We start from the raw sequence: 26,130 nt of genomic DNA on the forward strand, positions 1-26,130 counted from the left end.
CAAACCGGGAGCAACCCACCACTGCTTTTGAGTATAAAGATGCCTCACTTGCAGATGCCATGTGAATAACCCTTGTAAGCAGTTCATGCCAAACTAATCTGGTTACCTTCTTTGATAAAGTGACTAAATTACTGGACCATGGAAATGCTCTGGATATAGTATACTTAGATTTCAGGGAGGCATTTGATAATGTAGACTGCACCCTATTTCTGAGACAGAATAATCCAGGCTAGAGAATGTTGGGGCAAGAAGCAATGGGTGGAAGCTCGTCAGGAGAAGATCCAACCTGGAAATAAGGAGGAATTTCCTGACAGAACTCTTAAGCAGTGGAACCGATGGCCTCCCAGAATTGTGGGCAGGGTGGATAAAAATTGATGTTTTAAAAAAAATGAATAAATAAATAAAAAGAAATCTGATTTTTTAAATTTAAATTGGATTTTTTTTATTTTATCAAATTTATTTTAATAAAATGCTTTTGGGATAAAAAAATCTATCTAAAGATAGTTTTCTATTTAAGATACATTAATAATTTAGTTTATTCAGGATGAAATGGAGCTGAGTTATGTCGCATGAGGAGGCTGCATATCCTGCAACAGTGGGACTGTCGGTGAGTCAACAGGGGGTCAGAGGAGGAGCCACTGCAGGACAGAGATGACAGTTGCTCTTTAAAAATTATGATTTAAATCAAGTTGATTTAAATCAAGCCTTTTCACTAGTGATTTAAATCATGATTTAAATCAACTTGATTTAAACCAAACCTACCCTGCTCCATCACTGGAGGTTTTAAGAAAGATTGGATAAGATGTTATGAGAACTCCTCCCTTGGGCGGCGGGCAGGGGGGTTGGACTAGAAGACCTTCAAGGTCCCTCCGAACCCCATGATTCTGTCTATAAAAGAACAAGTTGCTTTTTGGTTTTGAGCAGAGCTCACCAATTAATATTTTGGCAAAAAAAATAAATAAATCTTGAAGCTGCTCTCATCAGGCCTGAACGTTGACATTTAGTTATATAGATCTAGCTCATTCTTAGGCAATTTAAAATATTCTTTCCAGTTGTTTAACATTCTCTTCACAATTGAACATATGTGCTGTTCTTTAATCTATCAGAAGCAATAAAAGCTCACATCCTACTGTGGAATTTTATGCAAAGGAAGCTGTTTATTCCATTGTTGCTTCATGACCAGCAACGGGTGTTAAGCTTCGGTCCCCCCCGCCCCTCCGTGCCCTGCCGCTTCTGAAAGGCAGTTAACTATATTAAAATAGAACTTGTCTACTGATGGACGCACAGTTAGATTACAGATTTTATTATGGGTATTGCAATTATCTTTCTCTTACCAGCTGTAAGAGCTGTATTGCATTTCATTTTGGGCATCATTTTGTCTCCAGATGAGTTAGTCTTTGTGAGATGAATGCTATAAAAAAATAACAATTGAAATAATAATGCTAATAGTACCTGTGAAAGGGATGCATATTGCAAGGGCTGACAATTGAAAATGAGATATAGGTTCTAGGGGAAAGTTCAGCCCTTGTTGCATATACAGATAATCCAAGTGGTTTTTTAAAAGGCCAATCTAGACAAAAGTATGCTTTTTATAACTTGTGAATGAAAAGTACATTGGCAGAACACTTGGGGAAAGTCTTATCAGAGTTGCTTTGTCTTGGTTAGGAAACAAATACTTTTTGTGACTGATTAAATGTTCAGAGCTTGTCACATCCAATATGTAATTTCTTCAATTTTGGTGGGAAGCAGTTTGTTTTGGGAGCAAATATCCAGTGAAGAAAATTATCTAAAACCTTCTCAAGAATTTTTGTCATCAAAGAGTGACCCACTGGTGAGACCAGAGCACAGCATGTCACATGAATTCTAAACCAGATATTAATATGTAATGACAGCTAGGAAAGAAAAGTGTTTTCAAGATGAAAATAACTACAGAACCTCTTCCCATCAATAACCTTACTTTTTTCCATTCAGAATACTTTGGAAAATTTCCCCCTCTATCCAAGAATATCTTCAAGGCGGGAACAAAATATAAGATAACACCCACCATTGTGCAGTTAAAACTGCACCTGTATTTTATGTATGGTGTGGATACCCCTCTGCATATTATCTTTTTTATACAAAGCCTTAATAAGATTAATAATTAATACTTAATAATTATACAAAGCCTTAATAAGAGTAGTAAAAGTGGTGCAGTGGGCTTAGAGGTGGAGCTCTCGCCTCACGATCAGGAGGCTGTGAGTTCGATCCTAGGTAGCAGCAGATATTTCTCTCTTTGGGCACAATGAGTAATTATTATCTGCTGCGAACTCCGTATTGGCAACAACATAACATAACATCAGAGTTGGAAGGGACCTTGGAGGCCTTCTAGTCCAACCCCCTGCCCAGGCAGGAAACCCTACACCATCTCAGTCAGATGGTTATCCAACATTTTCTTAAAAATTTCCAGTGTTGGAGCATTCACAACTTCTGAAGGCAAGTCGTTCCACTTATTAATTGTTCTAACTGTCAGGAAATTTCTCCTTAGTTCTAAGTTGCTTCTTTCTTTGATCAGTTTCCACCCATTGCTTCTTGTTCTACCCTCAGGTGCTTTGGAGAACAGCCCGACTCCCTCTTCTTTGTGGCAGCCCCTGAGATATTGGAACACAGCTATCATGTCTGCCCTAGTCCTTCTTTTTGTTAAACTAGACATGCCCAGTTCCTGCAACCGTTCTTCATATGTTTTATCCTCCAGTCCCCTAATCATCTTTGTTGCTCTTCTCTGCACTCTTTCTAGAGTCTCAACATCTTTTTTACATCGTGGGGACCAAAACTGGATGCAATATTCCAAGTGTGGCCTTACCAAGGCATTATAAAGTGGTACTAGCACTAGCACAAGAAGGACATCTGGCCAGTAAACCTTCAGCTCCATTCAGTTGTCCCAACTCCACCCCAATGTAAGGAATTACCGGGTCATTAAAAGACAAAAAAATAAAAAATAAAAAAATAAAGCCTTAGTAAGACCACACCTAGAATCCAGTTTTGGTCACCACACTATAAAAAGGATATTGAGACTCTAGAAAAAGTGCAGAGAAGAGCAACCAAGATGATGAGGGGACTGGAGGCTAAAACATATGATGAATGGTTGCAGGAACTGGGCATGACTGGTCTAGTGAAGAGAAGGGCCATGGGACACATGATAGCAGTCTTCCAATATTGAAAGGCTGCCACAGTGAGGAGGGGGTCAAGCTGTTTTCCAAAGCACCCAAAGGCCAGACAGGAAACAATGGATGGAAGCTGATCAAGGAGCGATTCAACCTAGAAATAAGAAGAAATTTTCTGACAGTGAGAACAGTCAACCAATGGAATAGAAATTGCCTTCAGAAATTGTGGGAGCTTTATCAGTGGAGGCTTTCAAGAAGGGATTGGACTGCCATCTCTCAGAAATGATGTAGGGTTTCCTGCTTGGGTGGCGGGGGGATTGGACTAGATGACCTACAAGGTCCCATCTGTAATCTGTTCTTAGGGAGTACTTTCATAAATGTCTTCTGGTGCCATAATCCAGAACTTGGTGTCAAATGGGGGTTTATGCTAGTGTCTCTGGAGCAAGTTAGTCTGTGCATGTGAAAGAAAATGCAGGTATGTTAATTTGATTCAGACTCAGAACTTAGTTTAGTGTTTAAATATCTGGATATTTGTGTTCTCAAACTTCTGTTTTCAGTTAACTGTGGTCTGTTACAGGATATGTGGAGCTCAGTGGTGGGCTCCACATTTTTTAACAACCGGTTCTCTGCCCTAATGGCTGGCTGGGTGGGCGTGGTGTGACTGAGTGGGCGTAGCCAACTCTACATCACTTCTGTGGGTGGTACCTTTATGGGACAGGCAGGGTTGGGGAGGGAATCCAGGGGTCTCTGGGGGTGGGAGGGAAAAAAGATCCAAGCTCTGTGTGTGTGCGTGTAAGAGAGAGAGAGAGAGACAGAGAGAGAGACGGCGTCAAGCTACATTGGGAAAGCTGGCTGCGAGAGGAAGAGAAGCTGGGTAAACTGGACCCAGACGCTTCCAGGTCCCCTCATCCCAGAAACAGCAACCTCCCACTCTTCCCCTCTCTGCTAGTCCTCTTCTTCGCACGGGATCGCCCAGCAGCAGAGAGGGAGAGGGAGAAGGGGGCAGCGGCGGCTCCTAGCATTGAGGGGAGAGTGCCACACAGAAACAGGAGCACACAGAAACACTGCCCTCTTCTCCCTCTCCATCTCCAGCCATCTTTTTTGGGCCATTTTTCAGACTGTTTTTTTAGACCATTTTTCAGGCCATTTTCAGGCTGTTTTTGGATCAAAAATGCCCTGAAAATGGCCCAAAAATGCCCTGAAAATGGCCCGAAAAATACCCTAAAAACTGCACAAAAACAGCCTGTTTTCAGGCTATTTTTGGGCTATTTTCAGGCTGTTTTTCGGGCTGTTTTCAGACTGTTTTTTGAGTCAATTTTGGCCAGAAACATCGACCTGAAAATGGCCTGAAAAATGGGTGGGGGCAAGGCCAGCTGGTGGTCCAATTTTTTGGTTCTCTGAACCATGCAGAATCGGAACACCCAGTTCAGACGAACCAGTCTGAACCGGTAGCAGCCTACCGCTGGTGGAGCTATTCAAGTAGAATTGAATTCCTCTCTTTTTCTGTCTCTCACTTCTGGCTCTTCTGTAAAAGGACCAGCCCATAGATTCCTGCTGCTCTCCTCTCCCCTGTGCATCCATGTCTCAGGCACTGGACCCAGCTGTTCCTCTTCTTCCTCATCTGCCACCTCCAGACCTGGGGGTTGTTGACTCTCCATCTGAGGGCTGATGGACGGCCCAGGCCTCTTCCCCCTCAGAGCTCTTAGGCTGCCTTGATGCTGACCCCGACTCCCATGCCTCCTCCTCCTCCTCCTCTGATTCGGCTGCTGGAGGGGCCAGTGGCCGACAGGCCACAACACAAACTTTTAATCTCTGTTCGCTATCATGCCTGGTGGACTGGGTAGGAATCCAAGGTTTATTAAGAAACAGCGCAGTACAGTTGAACATTGGGTCCAAATGGAAAAGTTCCTCTGTTGGAAATCCATGGAGAAGCTGTGTCTACCCTTGGAGCAGATCACCAGGCTTGGAATCTGTTCACTTGCCTTCTCTCCTTTCTGCCAATCTTTCGGGATTAGGTGGACAGTAAGTGTAATTGCACGATTTAGGGCTTAAGACCACATACCTGCAATATATTATAGTGCAGACTTCCATTTTGCTAATTAATGCTGCACCTGCCGTTTACCTCAGTTTAATTATAACTGACAGAACAAGTCAGTGTATTGATTAAAGTTATTTGCTGAATCAAAACATAATGTACAACAGCTGGTCTGTGTACCACATATGGCAAAACAATGTAATTGCTTGCAGGGAATTATCTTTGGCCTGCAATGTCCTGGAGCTCGTGAATATCTGCATATTTTTTAAGGGGCAGGCTGTCTGCCCATTGTCGTCTCTCCAGAACCTGCTTTTAAAAAAGATGTTTCTAGAGCCGCAGTCATATTATTCTTTTGAGGAACGTTGAAGTAAGAAGTTGAAAATGTGGCAAGTGCTGAATTTTCTGTCCATTCTGCCCGGAATATTTTATTCAGCATCAGAGCGGAGAGAAACTGGGGGTTTTCCTTTCACAGAAAAGTTGCCCAGAGTAAACAGATTGTGTTATTATAATATTGTTGTAACCCATAAAATTCTGCAATGTCTCATTATTAAAATGCGTGGTTCCTATCCTGAGACCTTGAAAAGCAGGAGTTGGTGTCTGCTATAGATGCTACCAAAGTTCAGTCGGCAGAATATACGTGTGGGGTCCTCGGTGCTCTCTCAGCTTTCTTGTTTTCTTGCAGAAGTTTCTTTACCCTAACTAGGTAACATCATCAGTGCTAGTCTGTAACCAGTGCTAGAACGCAGGTGACCTCGGGTGAGGCCCAAAAGGGAGTGAGTAGCAAGACCCGTCACTTGGGTAAGCACAACGTTTCATCTTTATTCAGTTTTTGTTCCTCTACGGCTCTCAGACCCAGCTAAATATCTCAAGCATTAGGCCAGACTCAACTCAGCTCTTCAAATCTCTTGCGGTGATTATGTTGCAGAAACCAGAACCTTAGCCAGTGACTCATGATGAACTTAAGTGATGGTGCATAAGCCAAGAATGTTGCATATCTGACTTTGCCAAGCCCAGCAAGGGACACCTGCCTTTCATAGATAGGCTTTGGATGAAAGAATCTAAAGGCACAAGAATCTATGGGCACAAGCTGAGTTCAGACAGAAGTAAAAACTTCAGTGTTGTTTCTTGGCATTGGTTTCCTTTCTAAACCACAATGGCTCTTAAAAAGCACTCAATCGATTTAAGCACAACTGGAGAGCAGAAAAATACCAGCTACAGAATTTGAGGTAAGGGAATTTGGGATGCCAAGAATGCCATCTTTAGCAATTCTTGGCTACTGCTTTCCTGATGTTCCATGATCTGGTAAAACGAATCTCATAATCAGATTTCAGCTGTGCCACTGAGTCTTGCATTCCTCTTTGGAGAATTCCTGGGTCCATGCACACCATCTGGGCATAGTTTTGCTGCTTTAAAAAAAAAAAGATGAAAAATTTGCTACCTGAATTAGCAGTTTGCTATTGTGACACACCCCCCCCCCGCCCCCCTAAGCCAGGGATTCTGAGTATTTCTGTGCTCATTATTGTAAACTGTGAATGTGGTGAAATCATGTTTACATTTGTATTTTGGCTTCTAGCAGATTAAGACTGCAGCCGTCTGTCTGTCTGTCTGTCTGTCTGTCTGCCTGCCTATCTATCTATCTATCTATCTATCTATCTATCTATCTATCTATCTATCTATCTATCTATCTATCTATCTATCTATCTATCTATCATCTTGTGTATTCCTTTGTGTATATGTATGTGTTTTGTTTATGATGGTTATTGAGTATTTCTAGGTGGAAATTGGCCTTGGACTCCTTTTTTTTTGTTCTGCGGTATTCTTTGCTCTCTTTTTTTTTAATTTTTTTATTTACATTTATATCCCGCCCTTCTCCGAAGACTCAGGGCGGCTTACAGTGTGTAAGGCAATAGTCTCATTCTATTTGTATATTTACAAAGTCAACTTATTGCCCCCAACAATCTGGGTCCTCATTTTACCTACCTTATAAAGCAGGGGTGTCCAAACTTGGTCCCTTTAAGACTTTTGGACTTCAACTCCCAGAGTCCCTCAGCCAGCAAAGCTGGCTGAGGAACTCTGGGAGTTGAAGTCCAAAAGTCTTAAAGGGACCAAGTTTGGACACCCCTGTTATAAAGGATGGAAGGCTGAGTCAATCTTGGGCCTGGTGGGACTAGAACCTGCAGTAATTGCAGGCAGCTGTGTTTTAATAACAGGCTATCTTACAGCCTGAGCCACCATGGCCCTTTTCTCTCTTGTTCTTGACAAATTTGAAAAGCTGCCTTGGCTGCACATAGACAAAATTATTTAAAAAAAAATACCCACAACGTTGGGCTCTGTCAGAAACATCTGTTAGTGCCTCCTAAAATCTCTGGTATTGTTCTCCTAGCTGGGCTTGACACCCTCTTGTTTAGTTAACACTTTGCCATATGTGCATTTGATGTTAGTATAAGGAGGAGTGGGTGGGTTGGCAAGCCAGTGATAACCCCTAGATGTCCCTCTCTGCCTCACTCCAATTTTTCATGCTTTGTTCCTGGCTTCCCATCTTATTTTCTTACCCTTTCACCAAAACTAGCTTTTTGTAGCTTTTCACACAGAAAAATTAAGGAGCCTGGAAACCACTGCTTGGTGCTTCAGGTGTCTTGTGGACCCCACTCCCCCACCCCTAAATATGTGTCTTATATTTGCAGTCTGAGAACACTGTATTTTCAGTCAGAGACTTGATGTTTCCTATCCTACCTAGATGTTATTGACAGTGCAGATGTGTTAATAAGTCCTATTAACTGCCATGCACAGCCAAATTGACTGGGAATTCTTGATGTTTCTTTCTCCAAACATTGGAAGGTTACCATATGGTGGAAGGTTGAGTTGCACTAATTATGAATATTTTAGCTAAGGAAAATAAAAATAGCAAACAAAGCTGGGTGGCATATTTTCTTAATAAATGCATTTTAAGGTCTGCATATGTATTTTAGAAAAAAGAAGTGGATGCACCATCTTAAGGATTTCTTCCTGTTTTTGTATTGAGTAATACATATTCTTGTGTATTATCTAAATACTTAATCATTAAAAAAAATCTTAGGAATACATTGTTTTTGGAGGGAGTTTTGAGAAAGAGCTGAAATAATAAAATGTGTACTTGCACATATTTCAGCATTTTAAAATTCACATTAACTGTTGACTAGCACTGTCACCCAATTAATATGTTCCTAAGAGTCCATTAGTTGGATGACAATAGCTTCTCTCTCTCCGTGGCCTGGAGCCTTGTCGGGTTATAAGTTGATGGAGCTGGAAGAGTTCCATGTCCCCTGCTTGGGTGGGGGGGAGCCTTCAAATTAAAACATCTGCTTTGTTGCCCTTCCCAGTCTTTGTCACTCCCCTGCTTCTTCCTGGGCCTACTGTAGATTGGGTGCCGTCATCTTGACCCTGGCCTGCTCTCTTCTTTCCCCATTCCTTGGGCGGCTTCTGCCTTCTGCCGATGGGTCTTCAGCCATCTTTGTTCTATGCTATTTCCCTTTTTCCCCAGGTCTCCCAAATGTTGGTGCCCTCAGTGGGGTGTAGAAAAGCTGAGGAGCTTGGAGGATGCTGGAGATCACTAATTGCATTGGTACTCATACTGGCTGTGCAGGATCCTGTCAAGCTTGCAGGCAGCCCCCTGCAACTGCAAAATCACGGTCTGACCACCCTTGAGATACTGGGATTCTGCAAATTGTATCTGGCGATTTTTTGCCTCCGAACTGGTAAAGTCTGATTTGTAGTGACTTGACCTCTTGTAAATCTTTGTAGAGGAATGATGGGAAAGTTTCATAAAGCCAGTCTTTGCCATTCGTCCAGAAGAAAGCCAGTTTAGTGAATTGGGGTGGAATGGGACAACTCACTGTAGCCAATTTGCTATGGTCAATTTGCCTTGGCCAGCTCACCACGGCCAACTCGCCACAGGATAACGCGCCTCAGGTGGAATTAAATAATTCAATTTAATTATTTCAAATAAATAAATATTTTAATTTTTGTCATTCACATTTCATTCTGGCCCTCCTTTGGCATCCTTCCTTTAATGATTCTATTCCACCATTTCTTGGATATCAACTGGCGAGTTGTCTTTGACTATATGAAGATGAGAAGGAGCTACTGGTAGTGAAATGTATCAAAATTTTTATGATTCTGGGATTATTTTGCAGATAATTATGAGCACTGTTAGGTCTCTGTTACAAGTGAAAGCAAGTGAAGATTGGGTTTATTAAGGGTGCATAATCTCCTCTCTGTTTTTCATCAAAGGGGCTCTTCATTACAGATATTTAATGAATTCAGTCTTCGAATTCCCCCCGAACCCATTATCACACCTGTGAGACACAGATCCGTGTCAACATTTTGTTATATTTAATAACTTTTGCTCTTTCAAAAGTTTCAGTAGCCTTCTTGACTCAGATGCTAAAAATCTGTACTTTTAGAGGATAGGTAGATAAAAATATGCATTTGAATACATGTTGCTTACAAACTAAAAGCAATAATATTGAGAAGGGACTGCAAAGATTTGAGCAGACTTGTGAGGGAGCATGACTGAGATAGATTCAACCAAGAAACCTGTGGGCACTTTAAGGATTAACTAAGGTGTTATTGTATAAGCTCACAGTTCACCAGATCAAATGCATGGAGGACAGGTTTGTGATAGAGAATTATCTGCATTATTGTGTTTTTGAACAAAGCAGATACTGGATGTGGTATGCGATTCCCCCCCATTGTTAAGAAACCTTGATCTTTGTTAAATTCCTGAGAAATATCTATAGCAAATACTAGCTCCATTCTTGCTCTTGGAATACTATATTAATAATTCTTTTTCTCAAAAGTCCCCTGAAGTGGGGAAAGTCTCCCCCCCTCCAATTTTTAGATACAGTAATACCTTCCCTGGTGTTAGCTTGGTCTCTTGTTTCATATGGAGATGCACATTCATATAGATTTTGATGGAACACTGCCAGCATAGAATGGGACGTAACACTTTGAAGAATGAGCTGGTTGATGTTCCTGTGATGCTATGTGGGTCACCAGGATAGTATTGTTGGAGTAGATACAGAGGGGAATTGGCACACGCCACAAGGTTTGGATGCAGCCTGCCTGCCTGCTTTATGATGTATTGTTGCTGTTGTGCTGTGGTGACTGTTTTAAGCTAATTTTCAGCAAGTCAGAACAGCGTCTTCGTTCAGGTTGAGCTGTCAATCATTAATACCCCTAGGAGATATTCATAATCAGTCTACAGTGGGATCAGGGCTTAATCTAAATATTATGAATATGTAAGTAAAAATCTGGTTAAACAAAGAACACATCAAAGCTTGCAACATGTCTTGTGTTAATTGAGCACACTGAGCCAACGTGTGCTGTCTGTGTTGGAGAAAAGGGAGGCCCTGGAATCATTTGTTGAATTAGATGCTCCGGCTAATAAGGTTACCATCAAATGAACGTGAGAGGCTGGCAAGGACTGCCGTGGTGCAGGGCAGCCAAAAGGGCATTTCGATGGAGAGGGGGGTTGACGCACCCCAGCATTTGTTGCCAAGCACCAAAATTTTGATCACATGACTTGGGTGGGGGCAGTGTAACAGTCATACCTTCGCTGTGGGGATGGGTGTAAGTATCATATATCCAGTGCTGCTGTAACGTCAAACAGTCGTTAAGTGAGGATAATTTTGTAGTGAGTTATTTTTGGTATTCTTGGCTTTTTCAATTACACAGCAGGCATCTGTTGATAATGTCTTGACTTCCTTGGTTCTTTTGAACATCAGCCGTCTCTTTTTCCATCTTCATTGGTTGATCCTAAGCATTATTTGCTAGATGTGAATTCAGGGTAATTCACATTCAGTTAAGTCTTCTTCATGCAAGACCCTGCATGAAGAAGTGGCTCTATAATGAGTGGCTCTATAATGAGGAATGGCCCACCGTTTTTCCAAGCCGGTACTTGGGATTAATGCAGATGCAGAAATGTGTGGTTGAAGTCTCTGCTGCTCAAAAGAGGTCCCAGGAGTTACTAAATATAAAGCTTTGTCTACTCCCCCCCCCCAAATGCTGAAAAGTGGTCAGTCCTCATAATAAAGACATGACACGGCACCCTGCTTTACAGAAATGGATAATCTAGAAGAATTATAAAGATTTTCTCACCACCAAAGATCCTTCATTGGAGTCATAATGGTCCCATTTGTCTCTCTCTCTCTCTCTCTCTGTTTTCTTTCTTTTTATTAAAAAGTTTTACAAAAATTTTTACCCATACATCCCCTCCTCTCCCACCAACCCACACCCTTCCCCCTACCCCCTTCACCAAATCCCCCCCCCCAGACTTCCCAGAGCAATATACAGGGTATAATATCTAACAATCATAAACTAGAATACACAAACTATCCATAGATTCCCAACCATCCCTTAGAACCTTAACTCCCCTTCTCCATAATAAAAAGAAAAAGAAAAAAGAAAATATACAGTACGTTCTGTTCATTCATAGGCTATTTGATAGTTCTTAATTCAATATTTGTTTTAAAAGTAGTCGATCCATCTTCTCCTTTCCAATATCCATCTTTCTTGTAAATAATCTTTCTGGTACGCTGAAATTTTTGCCATCTCCAGTAAGTTCACTGCTTTTAGCGTCCAGTCTTCAATGATAAGCAAATGTTCCATCTTCCAATATTGCGCTGCCGGTAATCTAGCTATTAACACTTAATTTAAAATCAATTTATACCCTTAAACGTTATCTTCTTCTTCAAAATATTTTGTATAATCCACCAAATTTATATATCCACCATATGTAATAATAAATAGTATCAGCCCAACCAGATCTCCAACATTTAAATTATAAATTCAAATACATAGACGCCAATGTTTAGAATCTAGATACCATTTCTAAGACATTTTACAAAGTTTTCCTCTTAAATTTTTAACTTATATAAATTTAACATTTAACCCAATTTCCCCTTTTACCATACAATCCTTAACTAATTGCATTTCTTATTCTATTTTTATCAACACCTTATATAACCCCTAATCAATTTTTACCCAGAGTAACTTAGTTTTTAACAAATCCATCATATATAATCAAATAACATTGCATTTAAATTCCAGATACCATCTACAAAATATTTTATATAACTTAACTAGTTCCAGTCCTTATTCTATTTTTATCAACACCTTATGTTCCCAAAATCAATTTTTAACTTATTTTCTAATAGACCCACCACTTATAATCAAATAATATTACTACAGATTCTTCTTCAAGATTTAAACACATACACAGTACTTTTTAAATATATTCAAAAATTTCAGTTATGATTTACCCTTTCCCATTAAAAGAAACTCTTTTCGCTTGATATTGCTGCTTCTTTACTCTTTGTTCTTTTCGTTTAATATCTATTTGAATCAATCTTTGCTCATTTAAATCCCCTACTTTTTGCAATGTTTCTTCTTCAGCAATTGCCATCCCATCTTTAAGTTGTGCGTGCTTTGTTTCCTTCTTCCGCTTTTTTCCAATCTTCGCTACTTCGCTTCCCATCTTAGCTTGTGTGTGTTTTCTTAAATCATTGTTGGGGTATTGCAATTTGAGGTATGCTTGATTTGAATCTCACTGTTGTGTGACAGACAAGGAAGCAGAACAATTTATCCATTATTATTCTGAGCATATGCACAAACAGGCTACTAAATCACTGCTGACTTGATACCTCTAATTTAAAATGTTTCCCAGTGAACAGGCATAGGAGAATGACAAAACGGGCTCTGGGAGGGGGTGCTTGTTTAACCAGTAAAGCCCCATGCTGTGTGTGTGAGTCTAGACATAGTTTTGTGGACTCATTTCCAAAAGGGTACATAATCCCCAATTGCTTGGCTCTTGCTTGATTCTGAGGACACCTACAACTGGACTTGCACAGCTGGGGCAAACGGCAGTCCCAGAGTTTTCCTGCATTCTCCATGGTGCATTCTTACGCTCCATAAACTCTGTTCAGACCAAACTTTGATTAAAATGCCACCACTTAATTCAATTTTTTTTATTTTTAGTTTACAACTGTATTAAAACTTTTAAAAAAGCTAAAACTAATAGAAACTAGTATAAAGAAGAAACTACAAACAGTAAGAAAAATGCAAGAAAAGAGGAAAACAGTTCAAGAAAAATAGAAAGCAAAGAAAAAAAGATATCAAAAAATGTTTTTTGGGTGAGACCGGTCTGTCGGGGCAACCTGGTCTACCCAAATACGGGACGGAACCTACTGCTCCCACTTTCGCCTTTCAGCCCCAATCCAGGAGCAAACTTTACAGGCTAGTCACTTCCACGACAAACTATTTTGTGTTAAATTTAAATTTACCGACAAAGAAATAAAGGGAGACTAGTATAGCTATTTCAGATATTCCCTTTATTTCTTTGTCGGTAAATTTAAAATTAATATAAAGAAGTGGCTTCCGATATTCTTCACAGCAGTTATAAGTACAAATACATTCCAAGGTCTCTCTAATGTTTCATCTGCTTACTAAATATCTCTAAATGTGTTGCATGTGGGATACACGTTAGAAATGGGCAAAGGGTTGAATGGACGGTCATGGCTGCCATCTGGTCTTTCCTGACCACATCCTGAGCACACCCAGCATTGTCCCATTCTTATTAAATAGTAGTTCAAAATAATTCCAATTTGAACCGTCTGGAATACTTTCCCTCTCATGCTGACATTCAACTATCATCCAAGAATTGTTGCTGACATCCAGAGTGACTTTTCAAGCTTTGTATTTAAAGATGCCCCAAACATGGCATCTTAGCCCTGCAGATCCTTTGGCAAACGGTCCCTGTAAGAGACAGTGGTGTGTTGGCCTTGTTGTGTGTCCGTTAATAAAGTGCATGCTGAGAAGTAGACAAGCTGGGAACTTTCCCATTTGAACTTGTCCAATAGGACATTAATCTAGTCGCTTCCTATTCTAAAGCTCTCCTTAGGGGAGTCGTTGTGCCTTTTTCTTCTGCTTGGGCCTATTTAAATCATCCCCTTATCTAAAACAGATTTGCTGATGTTCCAGTCACTCTCACAAAATAGTACATTAGGCTGCTTTTAAATTTGCACTGCACCATAATGCACTTTTGATTGTTTATCCCAAAACACTGTCAACTAACAGAGTTCTTGACCACAAAACCTCTGAGACCCTGTTTGAAAAATATTGGAGAAAACGGCAAATAGCATTCCAAAAACTTGAGAGATGGGTGGAAACAGAAATTCTCACTTCTTCGTAGCTTCTTTCCCTCTCTTAAGGTTAGTTAAATTCAGGGAACATATTAATTACACAAAAATGTTAGAAACCCAACTCTATTTTTCTTTTTCTTTTTTTTAAATGAGTCAATGCTGTTTTTGGAGTTCCGACTTGTCACAGAAACTTGGGATTGGCCATGCTTCTTGCCCACATAATGTCCACCTTTTTTCTTTTTCCCAAGCATTGTTTTAATGAATAAAAATAAATAATTGGCAAGTTGGTATCCGATATTACAAATAAAAAGCCCTGTTTTTATTTGAAAGAGTTGTCTCTTGCTCCCCTAGGTAAAAATGCCAAGAGAAGCTGGGTGATAAGGAAGGAAGGAACATTCTCAGGAATTTGATTCTGGTAATTCAATGTGACAACCATTTTGTGAGAGGGCTCACAATGTGTGCTAAGGGTACCTATTGATTGCTAGAGGTCTAGATTTAGATCTAGACTCTAGATTTCTGGGTTGTGCCAAATCTAACCACTTAGATGACAGTGTGGATTGCCAGCATACAAAACCTTAAATTGTCTCTACAACATTTTGTCCTATCCCTATTGGGAAAGAATGGTGTTGGTTTTAGGACTTTCTTCTTAGGATTTTACAAAGTGGGTAATAGCTTTTCCATTAAAGAGAAATTTTCCAACTCTACAACAGGGGTGTCAAACTCAAGGCCCAGGGGCTGGATCCGGCCTGCAGGGCGCTTAGATCTGGCCTGCCCTGGAAACAGCGAAGGACCTGCCTGTGGTGCCTCTACCAGTGAAAATGGCGTTTGGGAGGGCTGCGGGCGGCCCTCCTGAGCTCAGTTTTTACTGGCAGAGGGTTGCAGGAGGCTGTCGCAGCCTCCCAAGCTCCATTTTTGCTGACAGAGCACTGCGGATATCATAGGCGCCCCCGACACGAGTGACGTCACACTCACCATGACCATGAGCGCCCCCCCCCCCGAGGTCAAACACAATCCTGATGCGGTCCTCAATGAAATCGAGTTTGACACCCCTGTTCTAGAGGTATTGGGCTGCAATTCCTATCACCCCCAGCAAGCATGGCTGAGCACCAGGTTAAGATAAGGGACACTCAGCAACTCTGAAGCTTCCAAATGGCTTCGGTCAGCCAGCTTCAGGGTTGACAAAGGCTGCATTAATCAGAGGGTCATTTTCGTCAATGAAGGTTAGATACAATCCAGAATACTGGTAGCAGAATGAAACAAGAAAGGCTAATTATTTGTTTTAGGTTTTCTTTCATTTCAACATTTCCCCAGTTGTGCATGTATTATATTGCTTCCATTTTGATAGATTGTACCCGTCTCTTGTTTGGCTGATGAGGTGACATTTAAATGACATTTTTACAATTAGTACTTTGAAGAAACTAGCTGTTTTTCAACTTTATTATGCTCGATCTTTTTCTTTTTCTTTTAATTCTTGCTCATAAATGTCATAAGACGAAATTTTAGAATTTTATTAAAATTACATTCTATGCTTAGAATGAGGATACGTGAAGCAGTTTCTTTCTCATTAAATAATTCTTTAAGTTTGTAGTTATGTCTTTTCAGGTTTTTTGATTTGCTGCTTACAATGTGAAATTAGTTGCTGTGCGATTTGGAAAAGCTTTAAAGGAGATTTTTAAAATCTTGGGCAATGATTTCCTTGCTGATGAGTTAGGGAATGTTCCCCTCCTAGATCAAAGGCCAAAAAAGCCAGTTCTTGGGAGAAAAAGAGAGGTGGCAATGATGCTACTTTGGGAATTGGTAAATAGTTGTAAATATTGCTCGTGGTTGTAAGCGATTTTTTAAAGATTTGGACACAGGATGAAAATGGGTCTGTGATGGAAATCTGACTGGAGCCTTATGTTAAAAGAAGCATTGTTAGAACATATAATAATAGGGGTGGAAGGGATGTAGATCTTCTACATCAGGGGTGTCAAACTCAAGGTCTGGAGGCTGGATGCGGCCTGTGGGGTGCTTAGATTTGGCTTGCATTGCTGCCCTGGAAATAGAGAAGGACCGGCCCATGGTGCCTTAGCCAGCAAAAACAGAACTCAGCCCTCCCGAGTTCCATTTTTGCTGGCAGAGGGTTGCAGGAGGCCATCGCACCCGAAAACAGAGCTTGGGAGCCTGTTTTCACTGGAAGAGCACTCGGGCCACCACAGGTGCCCCCAACATGAGTGACATCAAACTGACTATGCTCATCCTGGCCACAGCCCCCTCTCATCCCCCCCCCCCCCCGAGATCAAGCACAATCCTGATGAAAATCCTCAATGAAATCGAGTTTGACACCCCTGTTCTAGCATGTCATTCTGCTCATTATTGCCCTATACATTGTAAGCCGCCCTGAGTCTTCGGAGAAGGGCGGGGTATAAATGTAAACAAAACAAAAAAAAAAAATTACCTTGCCTGGAGTGCGTGTGTTGGGGCAGGGTAATTGAATTACTCTCAAGGCACAAATTTCAATGGAGGTTCTCAGAAGAAGTTGCCAACTTGAGTTGCTGCCCAGACCTTGTCATCTTCTATCTATCCAGAGACAATCCAATCTCAAGCAGAAGGACAAAACAGAGGCCAAGCAAAGTCAAGGCGAGCCCACCCTGTCAGGTCTGCCATCATAAATGCTTCAGCCTACTTTGCTTCTCTAGCATCCTGCCATAACACGCAGGGTGGGGGGGAGAATGGGGATGTAGGGAGGAGAGATGACAGGTGCCAATCCAGAACTGACCGGCCCATCCAAGAACATGAGTGTGAGAACTGAATGTGAAACTCCACCAAAGAGGCGCCAAATCTTAAAGTTGTTACCAAAACCCCAATTGTGAATACTAATGGACATCTGGTCAAGGAGGGGAGGGCCTGGGAGAAGGGGAAAAGGCAGGTTTTGTGCAGGAATATTCAGATCCATCTTTGCTTACGCTGTAACCACTTGGCTTTAGTAAAAGTATGCCTTAACTACAAATGGAGTTGAGGGTCTTTCTTTCCTAAGTGCTCAAGCTGGGACAAGCCGGACACACAGCCACTGCCTATACTAAAGAGAAAATTATTCAGCTATGTGTGCACAGGGAAATAAGGATGAATTCAGATAAATTTACAGGTTTACCTGAGCTATCAGAAATACGGGCAGGGGAGGCAAGTTTGGGATGAAATAGTGAACAATTCCTTTGAGTTTGGAACTTCTGCAGCAACATGTGAGCAGTGATTTGAAATGGATGATTTGTGGGGCTTCAGAGGTCCTACCAGCAGTAGCTCTGAGCTGACTTTTATGGCTTTGCTGTTCTTTACAATCTGTACATCATGTTTTATTTTTATTTTTAAGGGGCTATAAGTTGAAATTTAAAAGGTACTGTGTGGAGTTGGGGTAGGGAGACGTAGAGATGCCTTCTGAAATAGTGGACCAAGTCAGAGCCCACCTTCTTCATTTTAGAAATAGGCTTAGCTCCTTAAATGATCTGTGAGCAGGCAGATCGGCTCAGGGGACATCTGGTAAGAAACAAGCAGGTTTATTCCTGAATAAAATGGGAATAAAAAAGGAGAGAGAACAGTGCATAAAAGTGCTGTTAATTGCAAAATAACCAATGCATATTTGCTTGCTTTTTTTTTAAAGGATCCACCCTCCTGAGTACTACAAGAAGAAATATAGCGTTAACGATGTACACTATACAGATGAGGTGAGTTTCCTACATTTTGCCAAGTTAAAACAATAATTAGTGATGGGTGGGAGGTAAGTAATTTTCAGATTGATAACTGCAGGTTAAAGAGAATGAAAATGGTGGTCCGTGAATGACATACCTTGGAATGACATGACACAGAAGCACACACAATGAGGAGAGGAGAGAGGAATGAGCCAGTTTTGATCCACAGGCTCTGGCTGCTCTCTTACCTTCTCCTCCTCTCCGTGGGCAGAATGGGGTTGCAAGGCCATCAGGACGGTTACTCAAATTTGTGCTGGTTCCATCAACTCCCTTTCCAGGGTGGTTAGATGATCTGATGCCTCATTGTCTAAGGCAAGTCAACCAGGTTCTGAGAGGCTTTGGCCCCAGGTGTTTATGGGATTGCCCCCCCCTTCCTCCCACATCACAAGCTGGGATACTTTTAGAAGCCTGAATGGAATGGCATCAATGGAATTTGTTTGTTAGAAAAGGAGAACTGAAGTCAGTGATTAGGGATGGGCAACATACCTCTCATGGGATGCTCAGAATATTCTAGAGAACAATGGAATGTTCCATCAACTAATACAACATTCTAGGTTATGCCAGTCTGGCTATTTTTGGGATGATCTGAAGTTTTATGGAAGTAGGTCTCCCCAAATGGGAAGAGTTTAACTCAGCTCCTTGGGCTGGATTTCTCCCAGCAGAGCCATAGCTCCTAACTGTCATCAGAACTTCATATCCCAGAAAACACCAAAATTTTCATTTTCTGGCAACTCGAACCGAGCTAATCCATTGAAATATCAGGGGCTTTGGAACTCAGCAGAAAGGGGAGATTAATTCTTCCAAAGTTGGCATCCTCAGGGCTTGCTCTGAAATGCAGACTTTGGCCTAGAATTAGTGGAGGAAACTGGTTCCTGTGCAGCAGGGTTTTCCGATCTTGGTAACTTTTAAGATGTATGAACCACAACTCCCAGAATTTCCCAGTGAGGAAGTGAACTTCTCCATGCTGGCTGGGGAATTATGGAGTTGAAGCTCATACATCTTAAAGTTACCAAGGTTGGAAAATGCTGCAATAGAGTTTGGGATCTGACAGGGAATTTTTTTTAATTCTGGATAATTCTGCCCTATTTAGTGTGGCTTTGGGATGTAAGGAATGGCAATTCTGTATTGGTAGGGTTACCTCTCCTTAAATAATCAAATGTGTGCAAGCATGTCCCTCTGTTCTTGGCAGCTCCTTTTTTAAAGGGTTTGTTTTCATTCATCTTCATTTTTTATGCTGTCCCTCCAACGGCAATATTGTTTTTTTCTATGTTGCTTGAAATCAGTGGCCAAATAAACACAGGGAAACACTGAAAACCCCCAAATATTGAAATAATTTAAAACAGTGTTTTTTTGCCATAAGAGCAAAGTCTTGGTTCATCTGCTCAGTTCAAATCCTCAGTACTAATTTTGATGGGATATGTTTCCTCTCTCTCAGAAAAGGACACCGATGACTTGCTTTTTGCCAGGCGTTTAATAGTTAATCTTTCTTTCTTTCTTTCTTTCTTTCTTTCTTTCTTTCTTTCTTTCTTTCTTTCTTTCTTTCTTTCTTTCTTTCTTTCTTTCTTTCTTTCTTTCTTCTATCCCTTTTTATAGCATATAATTTTTCCTTAACAGGTCGAAGTTTCCCAGGTTTGGCCACTGGGCAGAGAGACCGTTTATAAAAAGAAATATTTCTTAAACAATTATGTTTCCTTCTCAGAGCCCCCACTTTGACTATCTGTCTGAAAAATTCCACTTTACAGCTGACATCCCAAATGCAGTTTGATCTTTGAAACAAATAGGCCTGTGAAATAGTCTCTTTCTAATCTGATCATCCCCTGTGCTGTCTGCGGAGGCAGCTGGCAGCCTATCTGGATTGGAATCAAGAGCGGTTCGCCTTATCTGACTTCAGGTGTCAGACACCAAAGTGCTAGTTAAGGATTGCTTATCTGCAAGAGGGGATGACAACCAGGAATTTGCTCTTCGTATCACAACCATTGGCAGATTGCCAGGAGTGCCGTCTACAAGTATAGTGCTTCCTCTTTGGAAAATGTAAGGCAGGTAATTTTCCTTCAACAGGTGGAAATAAGGAAACCACCTTTCTTTCCCCCATCTGGTGCCCCTTTAGAGGATTGGGACTTTGTGGCCATATCCTGGCATTAGATTTTTATACATGTGGACAGAAATAATTCATAGGTGAGACGTTGTCCATTTCATCACTTCTTCCATTGCTTTCCACATCCCTTGGAATCCCTAATGCAAGGGTCGCCAACCCCCAAGCCGTAGCCTACCTTTGTGGCTATTCAGAACTGGGCTGTGCGAGCGCCGGGCCAGCTCTCATTCACATGCCTGCAGCTCGACTTGTGCGAGCGGTGGAACAGCGCACTTACACACATGCACGTAGTTCAACTTGCACAAGTTGAGCTCTGTGGCCATGCATGTGCATGCCGGCCTACCGCTTGCACAGTCCGGTTCCCCCCTCCCCCCCCTCCAAGCCCCAAATGTTGGGGGCCGCTGCCTTAGTGGATAAATCCATGTGCATGTCCTGAGTTCAAATATTGTTAAATAGAAACATCATTCCATTCCTCGGAAACAGGACAGATTTCCAGGCCCATTTCTCTTTGGATCCTCTGCATTTCACCTCTTCTTAAAAGCAGCTCTAAACAGCCATCTGTTCACAGACTCTTTTGCATTTAATGCACCTAATAGATTTCTTCTTGTTTAATTGGAGACCATTTGTTTTTCTGCTTACTATTCCTTTTGCTGAATTGACTGCTATATTAAATCGCCTCTTCCGCCACCCCTCCACCCCCCCACCTGCCCCTGGCTTGAAAATTTTTACATTGATGGACAAGTTATAAATAGGATTGTAGCCAGATTAGCAAAATTTTTGTCAATACTTTGTCTGAGTTTCCACTGATTGATTTTCTTTAACCTTGCAGTTGTATATAAATGGTGGTGAATCAATAGATACTTTTCAGATTTTCTAGCTCCTTTTGGCAGCCCCTGCAATGTGGAAGTCCATTTATGGCACCAAATAGTTTTATTAATAATACTTGGTTAAGTCAGGTAAACAGTATTTTTTTTTATCAGGCCACCTTTTTTTCAACCCAAAACTTCATTCTGATTTGAGTGAAATTAGAGTATAATATAATCTTTTGAAGCATTATTTCAATGTCTTCCTGTATGTAGAAATCTTCACTCAGAGTGAATTCATTAGAAATAACAGGTAGCCCCCAAAAAGTATTTACATGCAAGAATGAAGGGTTGATAAGTTAGAGGAATGTCTTAGATTTATGAAGTACACATGGATGGGATTCCTGCATTGCAAGAAGCCAACTTCCCCGGTTTGGTATCCCCAGGAACTATGATTGCATCTTGTGGGCCAAGCTATGTTCAGTCCAGTTGGGGATTGTAAGCCTAACATACTTAAGTCATAATGAGGTTTGATTTTGACACGTGCACCCCTCCTCTGTTGTTAGTAATTGTGTTTAATGGTTCGGTTAGATAGGAACTGAGGCCACTGGCAGGTATTTCACAAACCTTCATAAATGTAAAACATGGGTGGATATTGCAAACTAGTCATAATTTTGGGTGGGTGGTGGGAGACGCAAGCAGAAGAGAAATAATATGAATTGTAGCCCAACATGCTGTTTTATTACTATACGCTCATATAATAATATAATATTCAAACCCCCTAGAGAAAAAGCAGGATGCAAACTGGGCCCAAAGAGTTTGCGTCTTTGGGAAAAGGAAGCAGAGACAGGGTTGTCCTTATTAATGTCAAATGGAATATTTAAATAGAGAGTGTTTGAGAACGAGCGGGGAAAGAGTTTAGAATCAGTGGAGCCTGGATCTCAGGGCTATTGCAAGTTGATGGAACCGAGCGAAGATGATTTTCTTTTCATTTATTTTGTCAGATTGCCACTGTCTTGGCTTTGAAAAACCCTTCCGTTCTTCTTACTCTGGTAAGTGCTAAAATGCATTCCCTGATGTCGAGATATGACTTAGAGGGATGCTTCTCCAGTGCATTTTACTAAATGCTGCAGTCCCTTCTCTTTATTTGACTTTTGCAATAAATTAGCGGTAACCAATATGCTCCCCTGGCCTCCAGTGAAGTCTTCCACCCAATTTCCTTTGCAAATAATCAGTTCTGACTTCTGAAAAAAGCCACCTGCGCCTTCCCTGGCAACTTGTTATGGGAAGAGAGAAAGAAGTAGCTGTCTGAATTGCAGGTAGATGTGCAAAAGGTTACTGCTGGCACTGGTCCCATCCAGCCCTAACCTCACCTCACTCTGGCCCTGTAGTGTAGAGCTTGCAAAAAAAAAAAAAACATTGCTAACAATAAAAAGGGTCGTCCCAAAGGTGCTTTTTTCAGGAGGCAATTGGACTTTCTGGTTTTTCTTTGAAGACGTTTCGCTTCTCATCCAAGTAGCTTCTGCTCTTCCCCACCATTCAGTCAGAGCTGAAGAAGCTTCTTGTAGGAGAAGCAAAATGTCTTTAAAGAAAACCCAGAAAGTCCAGTTGCCTCTTGAAAAAAAACACCTTTTGGACAACCATGACCTGAGAATCTTCATAGACAATAAAAAAGGTGAATTTTTTTTCCAGCTGAACAAATACCTCTTTATAGAATAGAATAGAATAGAATTTTTTATTGGCCATGTGTGATTGGACACACAAGGAATTTGTCTTGGTGCAGATGCTCTCAGTGTACTTATTGTTTCTTGCTATTATTTAAAACATTGTGTGCAAAGTGGATAAAATTGATGCCCTTGCATATGTATGCACATATGTACTTAAGTTGAGGTATTCTCAACTTACAACAGTTCATTTAGTGACAATTAACAAGAGTGCTTCTTAGGAAGAATTCCTGTAGCACTAAAGGCAGAGGATATAACAAGATGTCCTGTCTCACCTAGTGTCTATTGTGAAAAATCAGATGCAATTCTGCTTTATTTATTTATTAAATTTTTATACCGCCCTTCTCCCGAAGGACTCAGGGCGGTTTACAGCCATGATAAAACAACAACAGGGTACACATAAAACCATAATTTAAAAAACTTATTTTACAAATGGCCGAATTAAAACATTTAGAATAAATGTTCTAGCTTCTAGCTTATCCTGGAAACACAATAATTTATGAAGGCTTGTAGATTTCTAGCCCTTTGCAAAATTGCTTGGGGGCAAATTCAAGGCACCAGCCAAGTTGTCTTAGTCTAAGGATCTTCAATATTGTAGCCTTTGAGAATACAATGACAAGTATTGGAAAACTGCATAAATTTCACTGTTCTTAGAAATAATAATAATAATAATAATAATAATAATGATGATGATGATGATGATGATGGCAAAGAATGGCTGCAATCCCTGGATTTGCTCCTTAATAATTACAGAATATCAGAGTTGGAAGGGACCTTGGAGGTCTTCTAGTCCAGCCTCCTGCTCAAGCAGAAGACCTATACCAGTGATGGCTAACTTTTTCTGGACCAGTGCCCCCTGCACATGTGTGCCCCGCCCCATGCATGCCCGTGGCCCCCCACTCCCCCCGTGCATGCACAGCAGAGACCCAAAGACCAGCTGGTTGGCGGGAGGCACGTGCGCATGTGCAGTGGAGCTGAACTGGGGTGATGGCTCGCGTGCCTACAGAGAGGGTGCCTCGTGCCACCTCTGGCACCCGTGGAATAGGTTCACCGTCACAGCCCTATACCCTTCTAGACAGATGGCTCCCCAATCTCTTCTTAAAAGCCTCCGGCAATGGAGCACCCACAACTTCTGGAGGCAAGCCATCTTCACGGGTGTGGGTTGCAGAACAGAAGAGATGTTTCCTTGCTCCTTTGTTTAGGGTGAAAGAGTTCTGCCTGCTTATGCCCTCCCCATTCAGTGCCAGAGAACCAGCTGTGAGGAGGGGAAAAAAAGTCATTTCCCCTCTTCCTTCTGGGCTAGGTACTATTCCTGAGCTTTATCAGTTGCCCTGCAAAACAGCCAGATTAATGTTCTTGAACTGCAGAAGACAGCATTTTGTATTTTGTATAGAGGTCCCTTTAGCTGGTTTGGTGCCTGCCTCATCCAGATGAAATGACATACCTGGGACTCCTTGGTCCTATTATTAGCCCTTTGGGTGGGGCAGGTGTTTACTCCATCTGGGGCCTGCAGAGAAAACCATGGGAGAGGTCTTGGTCTGAAAAAGGAGAGTAGCTTTTCCTCCCAAATGATTCACTTTAAAATCACAGAGTCATTGTAGGTTCATAAACGAAGGATGCTCTAATTAAACATGTTTGTGTTGAAGTTTAATAGAGAGGCAGCATGTTGTCTAAAATGCATGGCTGTCTTCCTTTTAGGTCAGTAAGTATTTTATATACATATATATATATATATCTTCCCCAACCCGGCATCAAGAAGGAGATATTGTGGGGGGTGGGATGACCAGGGAGGGGAGAAAACTGCTGGGATGAAGGTCTTGTTTTGGCTGCTTTTAGACTGAACAGCTGCTGTAGAACTTGTATTTTGCTCTCTTTTTTCCAGCGAGGAATTAACACCGACAGTGGAAGCGTGACCAGGGAAGCGTCTTTTGACAATATCAGCCAGTAAGTTATCTTCTGGGTTTGAAATGTTCAGATTAATCCCCAATTGACTAATTATTTGAAATATCTAATAAACAAAAACAGAAGCCCGCCATTCCCAGTTCAGGTGATTTTACTTTGATTGTATTTTTTTTCATGGTAGCAGAAAGCAGAAGGAAAAAGAAGCCCGATTCTATGCATAAACCCATAACAAAAATTTGTAAATCAAATCACTTTATTCCAAAAGAGTGGAGCACTGTAGCATTTGATGATGGATTGCAGTCTGTTTGAAGCACATCAAAGTATTCCAGAGGAGAATCCTTTGTAAGATAAATGAGTTACATTGCAGTGCCAAGAACAACTTGCCAGTGGAAAACTTATTAATTAGCCCTGAGTCCAGGGTGAAGGTGCTCCCTGGCTTTTCTATTTCCGTGTCCGGTGCTGCTGTTGCTATGAGGTGTGTGTGTGTGTCTGTGTCTGCTTTGTTGCCCCCATTTTTGTGTGACAACTGCTTTCCTCCCTTGCCCTGCCCTGCCCATCTTGCTTGGAACGCTGTGGCTTTATTTATACATTTATAAATCACATTTATGTGCCACCCATCTCATAAACAGTGATTCTGGGCACTGTGCAACAATAAGTAAAACAACATATATACAGAAACAATCATTATAAAAATAGGAAAAGTTATATTAAAATTTTAAAAAAAGCACTGCAAAAATTAAAATATACAAATCATGGCTAGTCTAGTGAAGAGAAGGACCAGGGGAGACATGAGACCAGTCTTCCAATATTTGAAGGGCTGCCACAGAGAGGGGGGGAGAGGGGGGTGTCAAACTATTCTTCAAAGCACCCGAAGGCCAGACAAAGAATAATAGATGGAAACTGAAGAAGGAGAGATTCAACATAGAAATAAGGAGGAATTTCCTGACAATGAGAACAATCAACTGATGGAACAGAAGTTGCCTTCAGAAGTTGTGGGAGCTTCATCACTGGTAGCTTTCAAGAAGAGACTGGACTGCCCTCTGTCGGAAATGGTGTAGGGTCTCCTGCTTGGGTGGGGTGGGTGGGTGTTGGATGGGTGTAGATGATCTACAAGGTCCCTTCCAACTCTGTTAATAGAATAGAATAGAATAGAATTTTTATTGGCCAAGTGTGATTGGACACACAAGGAATTTGTCTTGGTGCGTATGCTCTCAGTGTACATAAAAGAAAAGATACGTTCATCAAGGTACAACATTTACAACACAATTGATGGTCAATATATCAATATAAATCATAAGGATTGCCAGCAACAAGTTATAGTCATACAGTCATAAATGGAAAGAGATTGGTGATGGGAACTATGAGAAGATTAATAGTAGTGCAGATTCAGTAAATAGTTTGACAGTATTGATGGAATTATTTGTTTAGCAGAGTGATGGCCTTCGGGAAAAAACTGTTCTTGTGTCTAGTTGTTCTGGTGTGCAGTGCTCTATAGCGTCGTTTTGAGGGTAGGAGTTGAAACAGTTTATGTCC

The 26,130-nt window shown here is 41.2% G+C and overlaps 1 protein-coding gene across 1 annotated transcript in view; it reads left to right on the top strand.

The window, feature by feature from the left end:
* PEPD (peptidase D) overlaps window positions 1–26,130 on the top strand; it is a 163,806-nt gene that overhangs the window by 19,388 nt on the left and 118,288 nt on the right. The window contains exons 4-6 of the mRNA XM_058154728.1: window positions 17,989–18,052; window positions 21,976–22,023; window positions 24,578–24,639. Of these exons, the coding sequence (XP_058010711.1) occupies window positions 17,989–18,052; window positions 21,976–22,023; window positions 24,578–24,639 (174 nt within the window). The remainder of the gene's footprint in view (window positions 1–17,988; window positions 18,053–21,975; window positions 22,024–24,577; window positions 24,640–26,130) is intronic.

This window comes from Ahaetulla prasina, chromosome 12 (assembly GCF_028640845.1).
Source record: "Ahaetulla prasina isolate Xishuangbanna chromosome 12, ASM2864084v1, whole genome shotgun sequence".
NCBI lineage: Eukaryota > Metazoa > Chordata > Lepidosauria > Squamata > Colubridae > Ahaetulla > Ahaetulla prasina.